The sequence below is a fragment of the Dermacentor andersoni genome, chromosome 3, assembly GCF_023375885.2.
Source record: "Dermacentor andersoni chromosome 3, qqDerAnde1_hic_scaffold, whole genome shotgun sequence".
Classification (NCBI taxonomy): domain Eukaryota; kingdom Metazoa; phylum Arthropoda; class Arachnida; order Ixodida; family Ixodidae; genus Dermacentor; species Dermacentor andersoni.
Window position 1 is genome coordinate 154341546 of NC_092816.1, and position 15526 is coordinate 154357071.

At 46.0% G+C, this 15526-nt stretch overlaps 1 protein-coding gene across 1 annotated transcript in view; it reads right to left on the reverse strand.

The window, feature by feature from the left end:
• Positions 1–3316: 3316 nt before the first annotated feature.
• The window catches only part of unc-119 (unc-119 lipid binding chaperone), a 45183-nt gene continuing 32973 nt past the window's right edge, over positions 3317–15526 (reverse strand). Inside the window, exon 5 of the mRNA XM_055067387.1 lies at positions 3317–11133. Coding sequence (XP_054923362.1) covers positions 11012–11133 — 122 coding nt within the window. The 3' untranslated portion in view covers positions 3317–11011. The remainder of the gene's footprint in view (positions 11134–15526) is intronic.

Sequence of the window (15526 nt, forward strand, 5' to 3'; positions counted from 1 at the left end):
GACCTGCAGGCCAAAGTCAGGAGAGCTGAAGAAACCGCCCGGGCCCAGGGGCTTGTGGCTGCCTAACCACAAGGTCACTTCTCAATACCTTGTTTTTCAATAGTCTTTACACACTCACTCTCGCGTGTTCGAATTACAATATGTAGCTATCATGTCTGCGGTTTGTTTGCACATCGTGCTTTGCCAATTTTCTGATGCAATTTACTTTGTAAACTTAAGTTAGTTCAATGAGCCGCTTGCGCGTGGTGGAAGGCCGAGAAGAATCAGGAGTATACTACACTTCCGAACGTGTGCGTGCGTTTTTAACGTGTGCACTGAGCACGCGGTGCATATATTTTTTATGCCCGTTGCATCTGTCATACAGTGCGTGTTGCAAACGGAATAGTCAGACATTCTAGCAAACACTGTGCAAATGGTCCTGGCATATGTCTGTAATATGCACGCTGCATACCCCCATGATGTCCCTCGTGGTTATGCAACGCATGTCCGCAGGACACGGGAAGTGTGGCCAAATGACGTCCGCAGGACGTATTCAACACATCCCCAAAATATCCATGTCCTTGCAGTGAATGTCCATATACAATATCCACAGGACGTCATTGTTTTCTTGTCAATGGGCTCCTCTGGCAGCTGCGGCTTCGGCACTGCTACATTGTGTGGGTTTTCTTTACAGAATTATGCATTGAAACAACACTGCTACCTAAATGTCCTCTCTGCAACAAATGCATGCCTGCAGGCACATCATTACTTTCATAAAGTGAATAGCTCTCTAGAAGCGTTTGGCTATTTGCTTACGTTAACAATCATTGCCGATGGTTTCTGCATATTTTCTTTCTTATTTGTTTCCATTCTGCCTATTGCTGCATGGAAAACGAGAAGCGGAGATGGGAGGGAGGTGCAGAAATGATTGGGGATGGGCCATTGCAGTGGACGAACTGGGCAAGTTCACAACGCAGCATAAAGTTCTATACAATTATTGTGGGAGACTATACGCTTCGCAGTAGGGACAGCTAGAGTAGCGTAGCTGCTTGTCATTGTCTTTTTATTATTGCAATTGCAGCTATACGGACACTCCAGACGAATTTCTCCCGTCGCCATGATGTTCCATATAAAGTCAAAGTGCGATAACATCCAGGCCGCGCCGCGTGTGGTGCAGGTAGAGGCTATACTGTAGGTGCTAGGGGAAGCTTGCGAGGGTGAGTAGGGAAGGATGGTGGCTTGATTAGACTTGACGCGGCGGCATCCTCTCGGACGCGCAAGGAAGGAAGGTGGGGAGGATGCACGGTCTTCTCGTGTGCGCTAGGAAGGTGGGGAGTGGGCTGGTCAGTGGCGCACCTCCTCTTCTACTCTGGCTGCGGCAATTGAGCGCAGCCACCCGCCTCCCTATCTTGGAGCCAATCTGCGATGGGTTCGAAGGCTAGCTAGGCCGCCCGAGATAGCTGATGGCTTCGTGCTGTGTTCTCGCACGCCTAGTTCGCATTGAGGTGAGAGGCAGAACGAAGGGGAATTCGCGCACCGATGCTGCTGCTCTTCGTCACTCCAGCGCTCCGACAGCGAGTGTCCGCGGTCAACGATTGTGATCTGTTCATCTTTGTCAATAGGGGCGTGACAGCACTTTTGTTAAACTAGTAAGTGAATGTTTACAGCAGTTTATGCAGCTGATAGAACCACAAACCTTACTTTTTATGGCTAATTTGCTATGGCAATCAACGCCTCGCTTTTCGGGCGGAACTGAGACTTTTTCGTATTATTTGTTGGAGCACGAACTGTATTCGCATAGTGTTTAGAGTATCATTCTATTAAAATTAAATTCTGGCGTCTTACAAATACGATAAGATTACGAGGCACACCGTGGTGGAAGACCGCAGATTAATTTTGACCACCGGGGGATCTTTAACGTGCACACAATGTACGTGCATACAAGGGCGTTTTTGCATTTCTCCCTCATCGAAATGCAGCCTCGTCCACGGCCAGGATTCGATCCCGCGCCGTTGTGCTTAGCAGCGCAACGTCTAGTGCCACTACACCGCCACAGCAGGTCTCATCCTATGAGTGTTCGAATGTCATATTCACTCACCGTTAGCTCACAAGTAGTCATGCGTACTGCACGGCGTCGCACCCTTGCTAGGCTGCTTCTCAAAAACTTTGTTCGGTATGTCAGACAAGACTTGTGTTGACTTGCGATATGTAATCATACAGAGCATTTCAGCGCCTACATACAAAATTAGTGAACAAAAGGCAGGTGAAACTCCACATAAAGAAATACATTTACTGAAAGTAAATTTTTTTAGGTGGAATTAAAGACCGAAAAAATTACGCCCAATTTTCTCAAAATAAAGGCTGGTAGTTATTGTTGAAGCCATGCCATAATGAGGGATCGAATGCGGAGGTGATGCTTTTGTACGCCGTTTAGACACCTCCGCCGAGTTAATGCGCTCCCAACATGGCCGGTAGGGTTGTGAACTGAGAAACGCTGAAAACAGCACAGCGTTCAACTGCTACGGTCCAAAAGCGCTTCCTTAGAATGGAAATTTAGGTTATACTCCATAATACACGTAAATAGAACATAAGGAGTACTCCTTATGTTGCAAGACCCTATAGCTGGAACTGGAACACTGAATAACCATTGCACAATTTTTACAGAATTATGGGGTTTTAAGTGCCAAAACCACGAATTATGAGGCACGCCGTAGTGGGGGACTCCGGATTAATTTTCATCACCAGGGGATCTTTAATGTGCCCCCAATGCACGGAACACCTGCGTTTTTGCATTTCGCCCCCATCGAAATGCGGCCACCATGGCCTGGATTTAATGCCACGACGTTGTGCTTAGCAGTGCAACACCATAGCCGCTAAGTCGGCGGGTTGCAATTTATACAGCATTACTCACAAAGAAATTTTGATTAGTTGCACACCTCCACAGGCATCAGGACCGGAGCAGACTGCATGAAGTGAGGAAGCTCTTGATGGTGCATGTGGAATTCTTCCACAAAGTGTTTCTGTGGGAGGGGGAGGAGTCGGCCCACATTTTGTGTCCACACTTCTGTTTACGCCATTGCCTTCACAACATGTGGCTATTTTATGCAGTTACATTTAAAAACCTTCACATCTATCCATCCATGAGGCCCATGCAGCCAATCCCAAAGCTGACAGTTTTGCTGATGTTCATTTCATTTAAAGAAGAAAGAAATGGCTTCTCAACAAATACATATTCATCAGAAAGTCTTGTCAGCAGAAAGTTTACATTCCCGTTAGTCTATGCCTTCGGCATAGAAATTAATTTTTCAAGCGAGATTGCTGCAATGATGACAACACATTCAGGTGAAGCATAGGCCTTTAATTCATTATTCACAGTGCTGCTTTCATGTATGGTATATAATATATAATGGTTATTCTCGTAATATAACATGGTAGAGAGTAAACATGCCAGCGAGAATGATTAGCTTTGCTCCAACAAATCTCCACAGTCGCAATCACAGTGTAGAAAGGTAGAAACCACTGAAACACTTTCAGTGAATTCTCAGAAGCAAACTCTTAAATATGCCACACAGGCACTGTACCAAATGACAGCATTGGTCACGAACCATTGCTCCTGTTCTCTTGCCCCTTCACATAGAGGTTTGTGTTCCGTGCTTGAGTACAGCTTATGACTAAAGTGCGCATGTATGCGAGCAACACAATGCAACCAGCACCACACTCAATGCAGTAGTTTTGTTTGCAGGCATTCTGAATTCACAACAAGGACCAGCGTTTAATACCATGAGGACAAGTGACAAATAGGACAACTGCAATCACCCACGAGAGAAATCTAGCTGAAAACATCAACTTGGGAAATCGCGAATGGACTGGCATACAGCCTTTCGTAGGTGCCCAAAGTGTGCCAAGTCCATGTGAATGTAGCAGTCACTATATCAGCAAGTGGGTAAGCAAAGGAGAGGCTAGAAATGTTTTGCAGAGGGTTGGGGGCTTTGTGATGTGGTTCATGTGCTTTTGAGGAGGGAGGCTGTACAATTTCTGACAGCAAGTGTGCACACAACTTTTTCAATGGCCATCTTGATTCAGCAGCCTTTGCAAGAGCAATGTCTCAGTCTGGCAGCACTACAACAACAGTAAGAGGTGCAGTGTATACCGGAGCAGTATTTAACCCATGCATGCATACAGGTGAGTTGCAGTGACTGGTACCAAAAGGTACTCAACACAGTTAATCTGTGAGAAGGGTTTTAAGCACGTCACCATGACTACACCTTGCACTGCTCAGGATGAACCAGCAGTGCATGGACAAGGGTGTGCATCATGACAATGTGAAAAAACAGCCAAAGTACATTGTACAGAACAGAGCCAGCAGTGCTGCCTTGGTGAAACAGGAAGTACTGAAACATCTTCTGATCTTGGCAGTGTGCAGCTATGCAGCAAGGCACACTGTGCAAATCATAACTTACAAAACTTTGCTTTGTCATTCCAAGAGAGCTCAATGACAACAAAATAAACTGTAAACAGAAGTTGCAAATATGGTCATAGAAATAGATAACATATTTACGAGACACAAACACCTGTAACAAAAGAATGTGATCTTGCTAAACCTAAAATAAAGCCTCCTAATATTTCTCTCATCTTTGCATCATTGCACTGTGCACATATCCACGCTCAGGTCTTCAGCACAGGCATCTTAGAACAAGTACATTGTGGACTAGCAGTGCAAGGACAAGGGTGTGCGTCGTTGTATTGTGAAAAAAAAGCTAAAGTAGATTGTACAGAACAAGCCAGTTGTGGATTCGCAATTCATTTAATAGACTATTTGCATATTCAAGAAAACAGGCAGAAGCAATAGGCATAAATACCGCATTGGCACACATTGTCAGCAGCGCTTCTCCTCCTCTGCATAACGCAAAAGCGCAAGCAGAAATAACGCTTGTGCTCCAAGGCCAGCACTCAAGGTGCTAATCCATTATACAAAAACAATGCAGTCCTCAAGTGCTATGCATCTTAAAACAGCTGTGCGTGTATAGGGCAAGGCAATAAAGAAACTACTTCCACACAACAATGACCTGTGCCAAGTCATGCCTCGCAGTCTAATGCCACGGTTAAAATCCCTTTGCATTGATCAAAATGCTTCACGTTGATCAAATTCTACACCCACAAATTCCACAAGTACATTTTACCCACTTGCCAGCTTAATTTCTCAGCCCACAGTTGTGAAGCCCCCACACCTAAAACAAAAAGAACAGCAACTACCTGCAGTGGCTGAAGTGCTATTGCATGTCTACGTCGTGTGCAGAGGCTATTGTAACACCACCATGTCCTTTTGCCCTATATTGCAAAGCTAATCAGAAACAGGCGCAGCTAGTGAAGGGAGGGCAAGAAGGTAGGGTAGGCCTTCCAAACAGGAAGATGCACTTATCTGCTCTAAAGCAAAAACTGCAGAGATAAGAGAGGTAGGTGCTTTTGCTTTCCAATTGACGTCACACAAGCCAGACTCCCCAAGCCCGTATTTCACGCTGTGTCGAGACTAGCTGGCTGAAGGGGACTAAACACTTGTACGGTCAGAACTGTCACAAGACGTACTGCATCTTTGCTGTGAGCATACCTGGTGCCAACAAATCTTGTTGCTCACGTTTGTCATCCTGCAACGCAAGCTGTGGCTGTCCACATATAAATTTGTCCCTGGATTCCAAAACCACAATATTGAGAATGCATTACTCCCCACTTCGCCATCACGCTGCAGTGTTTTCCTTTTCACCATGCGATTGCAGCACTCTGTAGAATAGGAAAATGGCAAGGCAACAATATAGATCCAAAATATTGTAGGTGCAATGACTTGTCATCACTTATAATACATACATAAACAATCTATCTTAAAAATGTACACTTTGAGACAAACTATAGCTGAATGTTGGTTATGTTACAGGCTAAATGGCTTAATATAAAACCACTGTAGAATGTGCATCACACAACAGTGTGTGGCAAAATTATCAGCATTATGCCTCAAACATGACTAAAGCAAAATATCTAGTGTTGATACAAGTACCATTTGAAGATGATGCTCTTAAACAGAGACAGATAGTGTATCGAAGCAGCCTCAAAAAAGGCACAGCTTGGAAAGTGTACAACGCGAGGCAAACAAACAAGCATTCTGGTCACATCTCAGGCTTGTAAAGCATTAAGACAAAACACACGGAAGAGCAATTTCATCATCAAACTCTTGACAGGGAGTGCATCAATACGGATAAGATCCTGTGGAGATGCAAACTGAACTAATAAAGCATGCCACTGGACTTTCATCACACTGCACACAACGACAGGCAGGGTTGCCAGCTTCAGCTACATTGCACCAAACTGGCTCAGCTGCTTACTAGCTGGGTTAGTTTTCTTAAAATGAATTAATCAATCGCTCAACCCACATAAAATCAATCACCATCAAGTACTTCGGCAGACATTAGTTTGCAATATATAACACATTTATGTTTTGCACTGGACCAACAGGATGCCCAGTGCTACCCTACAATTGTAACTTCTCTTTCCAGGGCTAATGTTAGTACGTATCACCCTCATTCCTTTGCTATCGGTGTAAGGCGTCCTCAATTACTGGCACAGAGCATGAATGCCTGAGGTGACCATTCAGTTGCAGCTTGGCTACTTCCTTGGCTACTATTCTTATCAACAAGCTTGTCTGGCTGCTTCTTGATTTTGACATCTGGTAACCCTGCCACTTGCATTAGTCCTGCGCCATGCAAACTATACTGCCTATTTTGCTTCCACACTCTCTCTTTAATATCACACAATCTGCACTGCTGCAAACAAAACCATAAGAGGCAGTGTGAAACTACAAAACTGTGAGCAATGAAGCACAGTCACCAAAATGCTGTGCGAGGAGGAGCATCTCTGAAAGTCATACGCAGATCACACATGACCCAAGCATGCAAACTTAAGCCTAATCACACAAGCTTGTGCATCTCAACACCATTGTACAGGGGGCTACTCAGGAGTCACTGATCATCAGGCCCACGGACACTTGAAACTGCCACAAATTAATGCTGCGTTTGCATCCCTTCCAACACCTCATGACAAGAGGGAAGCGAGATGGCTGCAACAAAAGCAAGGCAGTTGCACACTGCCAAGTTTTGTCACAAATTACGAGGCATTATCATCTTCCTCCCATTACTCCTATTGAAACTGCTCAAACCACTACGCAGTGCCTCTACAACAAATAAACAGGCACAGATCACTTGCATACAGATTTAGCATGGTGTGCACAGTTTCTTTGATCCACCTCACAGCGCATTCTCTCACCCTCTGTGCAACAGATGATGCAGTTGTCTCAGCGTGACCTGCGCATTTAGCATACCCTGACAACTTGCAAATTCAGCAGTTGTACTTGCATTGTGTAAGAAAGCAGAAAGTTGGGTTGAAGAGAGCAAAGCCCAACCACACCACAATGTTGAAACTGATTCTGTCCGTGCCTCTGCAATGCCATTTATGGCACCAGTCCAGGTTACATCCAAGTGTCAAGGTCAGTGCAACTGTCACATATCAATGTTTCTAAGTATACCCTGGCTACCTTTCTCGATTCTTTTGTCACCTACGGCTGAGCTGGCTACTTGCCACTTTTTTTTTCTACTTTCAGACACTTCGAGGCTACTTTTCATGTTTGGAACCTGGCAATCCTGCATGGCGACAGATGTACCAATGCAAAGTGCAAGTGCTTTGCATGTTATTAAACAATCGGTTCCCAGCCAGTGGCGTAGCAAGGGGGGAAGGGGGCTATGGGGTTTCAGCACCCCCCCCCTCCCCCAAATTTTTCCGAAAGCACATATCCTTCGAACGCCTGCCCTAGAAAACTACAGGATGCTACATGCCTTCAAGCAGGCCAGTTGTCGTCCAAGGTAATAGTTGTATTATTATGCACCAAGCATGAGAATAATGCAACCTTAGCCCCCCCCCAAGAATTTTGGCTACGTGCCTATTTCCAGCATCGAACTCGCTTCTTTTCTTTCTACATAAAAACACACACATACATATATTGTTCAAAAGCAGTTTATGAAAGCAGTCTGCAGCAAAAGCTTCATTTGCATGCACATGACATTTCAAAAGGTATTATTTGCCCTCAGTTCAAGTGCTTTCGTTTAAGACTATTAAACTATGCCAAACGTGGCTCCATGAGTCATGTCAGACTACATATATATTATTACTTTACGAGATCTGTTTTTCCTTGAGATTGCATACTGGCATATACTGTGTCATGTTAGCGACTACCACCTTGAGCGCATGTACATAGAACAGTTGGTTGTTTGTGCCGCAAGTTTTGCAGCGATAGTATTTCCCTACAATATGCCAAGTCACGCACCACCATGGCATCACTCGGCAAGCCAGAGCAGGCCTTTCACTCCACAGAAGTGAAGCCCTGCGGAAGCCGAGAGCAGGCGAAAAGCTCGCCCTTCTTTTTAAGCAATAAAAATAGCCCCAAGCTTACGGCAACTTAAAACTTTATTGTATGAAAAGCAAAAGCACAACTTGAGACAATTAAATAAACGCTGACAAAAAAACTGAAGAACAGGTGTCGCAGCTGGTGTTCTTTTAAGACAATGCAAAACGATATCCACATACAAAATACAGGAGAGAAATAAACAATTAGGAAGGAATTTACGCAATTTCGTTACGTTGCGCGCATGTGCACACTTCCTGTGCCACATGCCAACGTGCTCTTGTGCGAGGACTGTATACATCTCCAACCACCAGTTTTGTGCGACTCAATGGTAGCTTCGACCGCTGAGAGTATGTTCCCAACCATTCTCTATTGGCAGCTATAGCAATGACTCTTCTGGTTTGCAGACATTGTAATTCTTCCATCCCTGCACTACTTTTAACACCATGCTTATGCTCTGTGTTAGCAACATACCAATTACCAAACAGTCATGCTGCTTGTTTCTTATGCCATAACTGTCTTTTATTGCTAGACTGTAACCTCCTTTCGGAAAAATTAAAAAAGAGTTTAACAAAAATCACCCTGCTTACGCTGTTTCAGTGACCTGTGTTTCTGCTGAAAGGTGGTGACGCTGATTTTGCTCCAAATTTATTAGTCAAACTGAGGTAGGAAGCATTTTCTGACATTAGCACAAGCAGTTCTTGCAGCGGAAATAGTAAGAGAAGTCCTATTAGACAGAAATGTATGCTTGATAGTGATGGTTCATCATATTATTGCAAAAGCTGGCTTATTTTGCACCAACGGCTACTTCAGCACACTGGGCCCGTAAGTTACACGAACAATTCTGTTCACCGGAACTGACAGTAAAGAGAAACAAGAGTTTGCAATATGTACTCGCATTTGTTGTAGCGATGCTTGTCCACTGCAATAAAACCACATTCTTTTCTCACATGATGTGACAGTGAAAAGCAATCTCTGTGACCCACCACAACTTGATTTAAAGTTAGTTACACTTTCTTCCTTAATGACAATACCTGAACCGAGGAAAGCTTATAAAAGAAAGTAGCATAGCAGAATCAAAACAGAAACAAGACTATGGTGATGTGGTTAAACTGGCCACGCTCGGATGATTTTTGAGCTTGCATTATTACCACCGCATCTGTGACACTACGTAATGAGTTTGCTTCCAAAGCAGACCACAGCCATTAAACATAGCTGTACAGCGAAAGAACGTCGAAGGACACTCGTCTCCACTGTTACTTCAAAGAGGTCACCACGAAAACCAGGTACTGAAAACAAAAAGAAAGTGTGCGTAGCAATGCTATAAAGTATTTCAAGTTCCCTAATATACCAAACTGAAATGATGCACAAAATGTGCCACTGGTTAAAGCTGTAGCACTGAAATTTGCCAGCACTACAATCATTTTTCAAACTGTGGGCGCACCAGAAAAGCGCAAGGAAACAAATATTCCCTCGTTTTGCAAACGCACGCCATGTGCCGTATAGCTCTCGATACTTGCTGAGCTCGAGTTTTAAGCTTCTTGCCTAGCAGGGACCATTGAGAACCCCCCAAACGCTCCTTAAATAAATCTTGAGCTGGCAGTCATTTCGGACAAGCGCTTCTGCCAGCAAGCACCAGACTAGTGAATGTGGTCATGCATGGCTCAACACAGCAAGCGTTGAACGAGACCACTCGTACAGAAAAAAAAAGGCTATCCTCCCTCCCACCATACCTACCCTAACCATGTAAAGCTTAGCACCCCAGAGAAGCATTCAAGTTGCCTACATTGCAGTAAACTTGCAATAACAGATACAGCTTATTGTATATTTTTCATGTCGCACTGGCATGTGACGTTATGTTTAAGATGTCAATACTGCCCAATTGATGAAATGCGGGAAATGATTGGTGACCCTGTGGGAGGTGTTTATTCCTCCTCATATCTTATTCTCCACCATTTGTCCCTCCCCCTTGACAACAGTTTTCTCACTCAACTCTTTTTCTTCTGAAGCTCCCCGCAAAATACTGTTGTGAAACATGCTGACAAGCAAACAAACAAACAAAAGACGGACCCAGAAAAAGAAAAGTGAGGCATTGACTAAAAGATGGCGTACACAATATCAACTCTAGTTTTTTTCCAACTGCAGCCGCCCATCTCAAGCTTCTTTCCTGAAGGCATGTGCCGCAGACCGGCAGGCTAACACGAGAAATGATCTGTGCCCACCTTTAGAAACTCCTACTCAGCCAAGACATGCCAACGTGCTTTTGTGCGAGGACTGTACACATCTTTTTATGGTCGACAGCTACAACTGTGCTGCCGCTTCCGGCACGAAATGGAGAAGAAAGGAGGAAAGCCCGTCCTCCCGTGCGGCAACAAAGCCGTGTGCGTGTGGCGATGACCTAATGGCAGGCGCGGAGGAGTGTGTGTACATGTGTGTGTGTGCGTGCGCGGGCTGTGTTCTAGATGGGGCGCGGGGAGTCTGCAGGCGAGATGCAGGTGTCACCGTGTGGCCCCCGGTGATCCCAGCCAAGTGGTGTGTGAACCTGGCAGCAGAGCGGAGAAAATGAGGAAAGAAGGGCCGCCACCGGGCTTTCTACTGGTGCTGGAGACCCCCGTTGTAGGCGTAGTCTGCCTTGTTGTGCATGATCAGCTTGTCGTCCACGAAGTAGAAGCTGTCCGACCGGGTCTCAAATGGATTGGCGATCATCTCGTCACCTGCAGTGAAATGTACAAGTGAGTGAGAGTGTGTAAGCGTACATTGCAGCACAAACAAATAATCCCACAAGGTACCACAGGATACACAGAAAAGCCTCATGTGCCCACATGAAGTACTGTACAAAACTGTACTGTACCTCATGTGCCTCTTAACGCCCATGGACATTCATTAGGTCATAAGATCATGAGATTCATAAGATCATACAGGGTACTATACAAAAGCATCATAGCTCCATAACTCTCACATCCAATGATCCCACAAAATCATATTGGTTACTGTACACATGTGCCTCTTAACCCATATTCAATAATCCACATGATCACGTGGGATACTATGCAAAAACCTCATGTGAACCTTAAAGGGACCAACTCCCAATTTCTAAGGATGCAGTTTTTTATGGCACAACGAAAAGCTCACCCTCTGTAGTGTTTACACCTGCAGTGGTTACTTCCAAAAATGCGTGGATATTTAGTAAGCCGAATTTTTCGATCTATGCAGCCTCTAAAAAAGAAGGAGTCCCTCCTCCAGCAAAGGTGAGAAGTGGGAGTGATGCTGATAACCCGCCTCGCGTATTGTGAAAGTGGCCCATCATTCTGCTTTTACAGGAGTGAGTGCAACTGTGGTTAATCACCTGCACTTATACCTTCTCAACCACTTATAAAAATAACAGGCTGGTACACAAGTTTGCATTGTTGTACGGACTTTCCTTACATTTGTACCACATCTTTCCCCAAGTACACGCCTACGTCATGACTGGCTGTCCCCCGGCATCGTTATTCTGTCGATAGACGCGCCAAGCCAACTCACCGAAAACGTCAAGTGAAGGCAGCGCCACTTTACCCATTACAAACCAAGGCTTATTTGTACATTGTAAGTTAGAACAACTTATAATAGAAAAAAGTGTATTGCATTTCAATATGAATAAAATGACCAAGAACCGCTTGCACTAGAAGAAGGTCATGTGATAGGCCACTTATGCACGTTCATGTTTTTGCTGCGTGGGGCAACAAAGGTAATTTTTCAAGACTTTCAGTGAAGAATAAAACACATAAATTTACATTTAATGAGCAAAACAGGGCTCGTTTTAGCCCATGCGATAGGCAATCTTTCCATCGACGGGGCTATCGCGATTCGCGGATGTCTGTCCCTGCAAAGGGATACCGACAAAAAAAAAATGTTAGCTCAAGATACTGGAACATTTCATTGCTGCAAGCTCATAGGTATCCTCTGTAAATTATCAATAGTAAATGCAGCTTAGAACAAATTTTAATACTGAGGTAAAAGCAGCGGAAAGACTCTTTCCAAAGTCACAGCCTCAGGTGGCCTCAATCGCTGACATCGTCAAAGAAAAGGTTCAGCGATCGCTTGAAGTTCATGAGGTGCAACCATAATCACCGCAGCCCCAGCTAGAAGCGATGACCTACGCCACCGTCGGCTGCCATCAAGGTCCCCCTCCGCGACCACGTCAGGGCCCTGTAACAATGCAATTCCGTCGTCCACCGCTGCCGCCATTACACCCACCGGTCGTCCAGTGAAACTGCCCAAGGAAGACCAATGTCTAGCGTGCTCCCGACTACCGCCCACTCTGCTACCACTGCGGAGAAGCGGGTCTCACCTCCTGCCGATGCCCATACCTGGAGATGGGATTGCGACGGTTTGCCATTAACGCACCGCGACTACAGACCTTGGCGTATGACCTCGTGATATCGCCGACTACCTCGCCGCCACTCAGCGGAGCCCTCGACGACCGTCCCGTTCGCCTTCACCGGGCGCTCGCTACCTGTCGCCGTAGCACCGACCATACACTGGCCCAGCCCGGGGCCGGTCTATGAGCCCATATCCAGAAAACTAAAAACAGCAACTGATGGAGGTGCGGTTGCTGTTCATTGACCGGACAAAGGTACTCCGCCATCGATGAAGACGTCGAAGTCTTTCTCGACGCTATATCAACGAGATGCTGCCATCCTGACGAAGCCTAGAAGCAAAGAATACACCAACAAAAGAAGACCTGACCTCATTCCAGCCACACGTTAACACGACGCAGCCATGATCCGACGTCAGGACCTAACTGCAACGCAAGACAAAGAACCACCAACCTCGACATGCTTTTCGATGGCCACACAGTCACCGCTTTAGTGGACACACGAGCAGACTACTCCGTAATGAGTGGACCCCTTGCCGCCCAATTGAAGAAAGTTAAGACTGCATGGGACGGCCCTGAAATTCGGACCGCTGGAGGACACCTATTAACGCCAACTGGAATGTGCACGGCAAGAACTACCGTTCATGACGGGACCTACCCTGCCAACTTCGTTATCTTCCAACAGTGTTCATGAGACATTGTTCTCGGCATGAACTTCTTGAACTAACACGGCACAGTCATTGACCTGAAGTCGAAGTGAATAACGTTATCCGAAGATCAAGCGATACCACCGGATAGCGGTCGTAGTCACCATGCCCTGAGTGTACCTGAGGGCCAAGTCAGCATCCCGCCTCGCTCCAGCATTGTCATCTCCATCAGCAGCGAAACATCCGCAAACGTAGAAGGCGTCATCGAGGGCGACCAACGTCTACTGCTCGACTGTGAAATTTGCGTCGCAAGAGGGTTCATTCGACTGCACGGAGGAAAAACAAAAGTGTTGCCGACAAACTTCAGCCAGGAGTTCAAGCACATCAACAAGGACACGACGATCGCGCACATCGAGGAAATTCTGGAAACCAGCAATGCGTTTGTCCTCTCGGATTTTGACGCATCTACCCCGACGACCATAGTTCCCGAACCAGACTTCGACATAAATTAAAGTCTCCCATGATCAAGCAGCAACAGCTCAGAAGTCTGCTCCGACGATACAAAGACTGCTTTTCGACGTCATCGAGGATTTGACAAACACCAGTTGCAAGGCATTGCACATTAACCGAAGAGGGCGCTTGACCACTCCGCCAGAGCCCTTATCGAGTTTTGACGCGAGAATGCGAAGCTATCAGGCAACAAGTCGATGAAATGCTGCATGATGACACCATCCAGCCGTCGAAAAGTCTGTGGGCATCTCCCGTAGTCTTGGTGAAGAAAAAGGACGGAACCCTACGTTTCTGCGTCGATTATCGTCGACTGAACAAGATCACGAAGAAGGACATATACCGCTCCCACGGACAGACAACGCGTGGGATCGGCTCTGCAACGCTAAACACTTCTCGTCAATGAGCCTCAAGTTTGGCTACTGGCAAATAGAAGTCAACGAGAGAGATTGTGAAAAAACCGCCTTCATCCCGCCAGACGGCCTCTATGAGTTCAAGGTTATGCCATTTGGACTGTGCTCAGCGCCGGCAATGTTCCAGCATGTGATGGACACGGTGTTAGCAGGATTGAAGTGGCACACCTGTCTTGTTTACTTGGATGACGTCGTCTTCACTGGAAATTTGGACGATCACGTGAGGCGGCTTATGACAGTACTAGAGGTTATCAAGTCATCAGGGCTTACTCTCCAGCCAGAAAAGTGTCGTTTCGCTTACAATGAGTTGCTGTTCCTAGGCCACATCATCAGGAAATCTGGAGTCAGCCCCGACTCGCAGAAGACAGCTGCCATTGCAAAGTTCCCACAGCCCATCGACAACAAGGCAGTGCGTAGATTCCTTGGCCTGTGTGCCTATTACAGGCGCTTTGTCAAGGACTTCTCACACATCGCTGAGCCGCTGACACATCTAACTAAATGTGATGCCGAGTTCAATTGGGAAATGCCACAGGCCGACGCATTTCAAGAAGTCAAATGACGCATGCAGTCGCCACTGGTATTTGCGCACTTCGACGAGGATGCCAATACCGAAATCCACACTGACGCCAGTAGCCTAAGCCTTGGTGCTGTCCTAGTCATGAGGAAAGAGGGACTTGAACGGGTGATAGCTTATGCTAGCCAGTCGCTGTCAAAAGCGGAAGGCAATTATTCTATGAGCGAAAAGGAATGCCTTGCCATCATTTGGGCTACAGCAAAATTCCACCCTTACCTATATATGGCAGGCCATTCAAGGTCGTCAGCAACCATCATGCATTGTGCTGGCTAGCGAATTTAAAGGACCCTTCAGGACGCTTGGCACGGTAAAGTCTCAGATTGTAAGAATATGACATCACTGTAATCTACAAGTCCAGACAGAAACACTGATGCCGACTGCTAATCACACCCCCCATTGACCCGCCACCGCAAGATGACGAAGATGACGACGTTTTCCTTAGAATAATAAGCGCAGAAGACTTTGCTGAACAGCAATGAGTAGACCTGGAGCTAAAAATCCTCGTCGAGTATTTGGAAGGGAACACCGACGTCGCTAGGGCATTTAAGCGAGGATTGTCTTTGTTCTTGCTTCAAAACAACCTACTCGTAAAGAAGAACTTCTCACCAG